The sequence below is a fragment of the Mytilus edulis genome, chromosome 7 (assembly GCF_963676685.1).
Source record: "Mytilus edulis chromosome 7, xbMytEdul2.2, whole genome shotgun sequence".
Lineage (NCBI taxonomy): Eukaryota > Metazoa > Mollusca > Bivalvia > Mytilida > Mytilidae > Mytilus > Mytilus edulis.
The window spans coordinates 57,471,823-57,476,370 of NC_092350.1; the positions used below are offsets into that span (position 1 = coordinate 57,471,823).

Here is a 4,548-nt window from a genome sequence, read left to right on the forward strand (position 1 = left end):
TGCAGTTGCAAATTGCATTTGTCTTTAATAATCTAATTATTCATGTAGTTTTAAATTGTAATTAGACGTGTTACAACCCTTTTATATATTATTAAAATAAAATTGTGCAAACAAACAAGGATATTCCGAATGAAACATGCTTGTTCTCAACATTAAAATTGATGAGTCTTGTATTGGAACATTACCTTAATTAGACCAATAGCCACAAAGCAGGATACTGCAGTAAATTTTTTTTGCCGTTATATAATTTCATTGCGTCATAGTCGTGTATAAAATGTAGAAAATAGCAGAATATTTCAAAGCCTTTCGTACACTGGCGGTATTTTGAGATGTAAGTACATTTAAACATTTAAAGTTATATTCAGTGACGAATTAAATGCATTGTTAAGCGATAGCAAAGTAAGTGTTGTATCACAGTATTAAGCAAATGAATATTTCTTGCTTCATGCATAATGTACAACTTCAACTCAAAGGTATTGCAAATTTACTTTAAATCATATGTTTATGAAAGAACAAAACATAATTTTCCTATTTGTAATGTTTCTTATTGGTACCAGTCAATCTTATTTTCCAGTTAAACTGGCATACTTTTGTTAGGTATCATACAATAAAATATATGTAGAACAAGCACTGCCTAAAAACAACAGAATGAAACCAATTAAAGCAGTCATATTGCTTTATTTGATCTTGTATACACATTAATATAACATAATTAAGAGTGATTTGCTTTCAATAAATTCTGATAATGTTAAGAAATCTTGGAATCAAAATATAAGGACATTTAAATCCGAGTAATGCTAATTAAACTTTCAACAACAACAACAAACCAAAAAGAAGACGCACGGTAATCTAGGACAGACACATAGTTCTGCTACCGTTTCAGAAACCATATTGAAGACAAAGAAGTATTCAATAGTATGCATGCATGTACAAAAAGATTTGTTTGTTTGTTGTAGAGAGAGAAAAAAAGAAGAATGAAGGTTTCTATTTGTCTATTCATCTGTCTGTTGTTCGTGTCCGTGGGAGGTAAGAAAACTTAAGAACCTCTTTTCAATTTAAAATCTGATTATTAATAGCTACTGTGGTTTATTCTCTTTTGGATAGATCTTTATCAACAGTAAAATACCGAATGCTTGCAAACGAAATTAGTGAAATTATTCCTTTTTTTGTTATAAACTTGCTGTATTGACACGTTTATGTCTTTTTTCGTAATCACCGTTGAACTTTAAAAAGGGTCAATACCGTTTGTTCCGACTACTGATATGCAAGCATAATTATCAATTTTAAGTTTTCGTCGGTTTTAAAAAAAAAATCAATTGGAGATGAAGGATTATATGTAACTGAGACAGCTTCCAAACCAAACAATAGAACAAGATAAACAGGCAGTATTTACATGCTAATTTTAATTCTGTTAAATTTAATCTTAAATCTTTCAAAATAATCACAATTTAAGGCTAAATGGTTTGTATGGGATTTTTTTAAAATCTTCTTGTATGTACCCTTTTCAAGTCCACTGATCACAAATACAATTGAGTTGGTAGAGACATCAAACGGGAAGTTTAACCCCGCAACATTGCCATGTGGCTGTCCCTAGATCTTTCCAGCGGTTGTCAACATTGACCTTTGTTTTGTTTTTGTTTTTTTGGAGAATTCATTTTTGAATCTAGGTCTGTGTTGTTTCCTTTATATTCCAAACAAATGTATTCATATCTTTATACACTACAGGCAATTTTGATCTGCACAAGACATCAATCTATTGTTGGAGACTTATGCTGAACTCTAAAGTTCATTCTTGCTCTTTTGCATTGGGTTAATTTACTCTTTGCCTATTACCAACATCTCCTACATATGTACTTTTACATCCTCGGCTTTTAAATATTTGGCTTTGGGCGTTCCTGATTAAGGTTAATCCAGAAAAGCGCGTCGTATGCATGAAATTATTAAACGTGTTGTTTTCAATTTTGTTCTGCTAGATCAAGAGAGCCAGCAAACAATTATAAATAACAAACGAACAAAAAAAGAGAAATAATTGTTCATTTTGAATTACTGTTACAACTGTTTAGGAGTGTGTGTGTTTGTGTGCATGAGCTGGAATGGGACTGCTATAGTATGGTTTTATATCAACAACCAAAAATAGAGCAAATTGAAATTAGTTTTTAATACTTGGTAAATACGGCTACTGGTGGTCTGACAAAATGTCTTATAGTCTCTGCGGGTAGTATAATCTCAGTAATTAGTGCTTCAGTACGTTTATACTTTATAACATATCTTTCTGTAGTTTCTGCTTGGTCGATTTTGAAATTTGAAAAAAATAAGATTCAAACATCCTTAACAAAGTTGATCCCGTGTTGGTTACATAGCTCCTTAAGTATTCACGTGATTTTTTTTTACATCTATGGCATTAATTTGTTTTAGGTTTGGCCGTTCATAATGATAGTTCACCATGAACGCATTTTCTCATGTTATATGTCCTACCCATGAAAGTTTATTTTGTAATCTTATCTTTACAGGGGAATGTCTATTCAGTTTCGACATTTACTTGGTGTATAACAAAATATATATAACCCGTTTCGTTATTTAATACAACTATACTTTATTTCCAGTCAACATGGCACATGAAGAAATGCTTGAAGAAAATGGCTTTATGCATGAGTAAGTTGAGTTGTATGGTTTGTTTACATTTTGAGTACATCGAGTTTAAATCTTAGTTGAGTCTCTTAATGGTTGATTTTGATTTAGTCAGTTTGAATACAGTTTATTTCATTAGAAATAATTGAATATCAAATGGACATGGACATTGAAAAAAAATCTGCACCGAACAAACTTATTTTCTAGTCATATTAATTGTATTGTAGATTATATAATCTTTCTTAACAATGCAAAAGACGTGCTCAATAGATAACTTTATATGACAATATATTTAAGGCGATAAGATTCAGAAACGCTGAAATATTGTAGGAATATTCCTTGTACCGTATAATAAATTTCTTGACTCGATGGTGGCCAGTGACCATACACACAAAAACTTGAAGTACACCACAATGGTAACGAAAAGACAAAAGGACAAACAACAGTCTTAAAAAATATACTTTTAGCAATACAACCCCCCTAAAACTGGATATGAACTCATGTACTTCGGATGTGTACAAAGTTCATAGTTCGCTAGGCGCTCCTTATGTGTATAATTGTAATGAAAAGTTATTTGTGCCAATAAGACAGCCCAAAATAAATTCAAGAAAAGATCAAAACAAGAGACAAGCTCTTTATTGAAAAACGTGGTGGATAAAATCAATCGAGGAGATTAAACATCTGCTAACCGGATACAATTTCATTCAAAACAAACACTCATCAATGAAGTACAAAATGAACAAATAAAGAAGATTTCCTTAATTGACTCTTTGCGTGAACAGGGAGTGAAATTTTATTGGTTTCTTAACAATCTACCACTTTAAAAGCTTTATAGCATTTTGATATAAGCGATTCTTAGGATGAAAAATCAAGAAAAGCGCGTTTGACGCTTTAAATTTACTAAATATTATTTTCATTTTTAAAGCACTAGTTCCAATACCGCTGCTGGTTGACTATTAGATCCCGACGATTTCATAAACTCAGTAGTACAGATTTTTGTTCTGATATGATTTAGTTTTTTGGAAATTGTTCTTTCAAATATACAGAAATTATCCAGAAACTACGTTTGCAACTCCCTTCTGGAATGTAGACGGTTTGATTTTATCTGTCTTTTCATCATACAGCTATTCGTTTATTTTGGGTTGCATACCTTATTGACTTTCAAATTTGGAGATTATAAGCAAAAAATTGATTTCCGCGTTCCTGAACTACAACTAAATGATATTTACCTTTAACAGAATGTAAACTCTGGAAAATTTATATTTGTTCGAATTCAGTAGAAAAAAATGTAATCAGTACTTTTACATTATACATTCCTGTAACAAACAATGCTATATAGATTCATTAGATTCATAGATTCTCAAGTTATATGCACAGTTATACACTGATATCACCAATAAACGAAATATGTGATTGTAGATATTTTTCGAATGAAATGAAAATGAAAAAATGTATTCTTCTGATTTAATGTTTTGTTTTAGGCTTGTAAAAAGAAGTGTATGTTCTGGAAAACCATGCCATACCAACCGTCATTGCTGTAAGGGTTGGATGTGCTATGGCAGAAAATGCAAACGCTATGGTGGCTAATGAGTTCGGCTATCAATTGTTTACAGGTCCTAGCAATCCTAACAGAACCAAGAAATTATTATCTTTTTAACTATAGGACTTGTAAAAATGAATTCTAGATGAAATGAGATAAAAATCTGTAATTTTTTTCTGAAGGTGTTTTTAATTTTATTTATAGGTGGTACACTGAAAATCGCTTTATCGATTATCACCAATAGGCTTTATACATTGTAAAGCACCATATTATAACCTCCAAATCGTTCCGATTGTACACATGTGGTGATTAAACGGATTCGGTAATACGATATTCGATATTTGATTTACAAGCAACCACCAAACAATATATAAACTATA

The 4,548-nt window shown here is 31.1% G+C and overlaps 1 protein-coding gene across 1 annotated transcript; it reads left to right on the forward strand.

The window, feature by feature from the left end:
- Window positions 1–303: 303 nt before the first annotated feature.
- On the forward strand, window positions 304–4,342 carry LOC139483534 (uncharacterized). The gene is made up of 4 exons (XM_071267552.1): window positions 304–331; window positions 957–1,026; window positions 2,604–2,652; window positions 4,110–4,342. The coding sequence occupies exons 2-4, from the start codon at window positions 975–977 to the stop codon at window positions 4,213–4,215; spliced, it is 207 nt and encodes a 68-aa protein (XP_071123653.1). The 5' UTR covers window positions 304–331; window positions 957–974; the 3' UTR covers window positions 4,216–4,342.
- The last annotated feature ends 206 nt before the right edge of the window (window positions 4,343–4,548 follow it).

Excerpts from the sequence above, each read along its gene's own strand:
- LOC139483534 (XM_071267552.1), top strand. The coding sequence starts at position 975 with ATGAAGGTTTCTATTTGTCTATTCATCTGTCTGTTGTTCGTGTCCGTG. Across the intron at positions 1,027-2,603 it reads GTTGTTCGTGTCCGTGGGAG|TCAACATGGCACATGAAGAA; the intron begins GTAAGAAAACTT and ends CTTTATTTCCAG. Across the intron at positions 2,653-4,109 it reads GAAAATGGCTTTATGCATGA|GCTTGTAAAAAGAAGTGTAT; the intron begins GTAAGTTGAGTT and ends GTTTTGTTTTAG.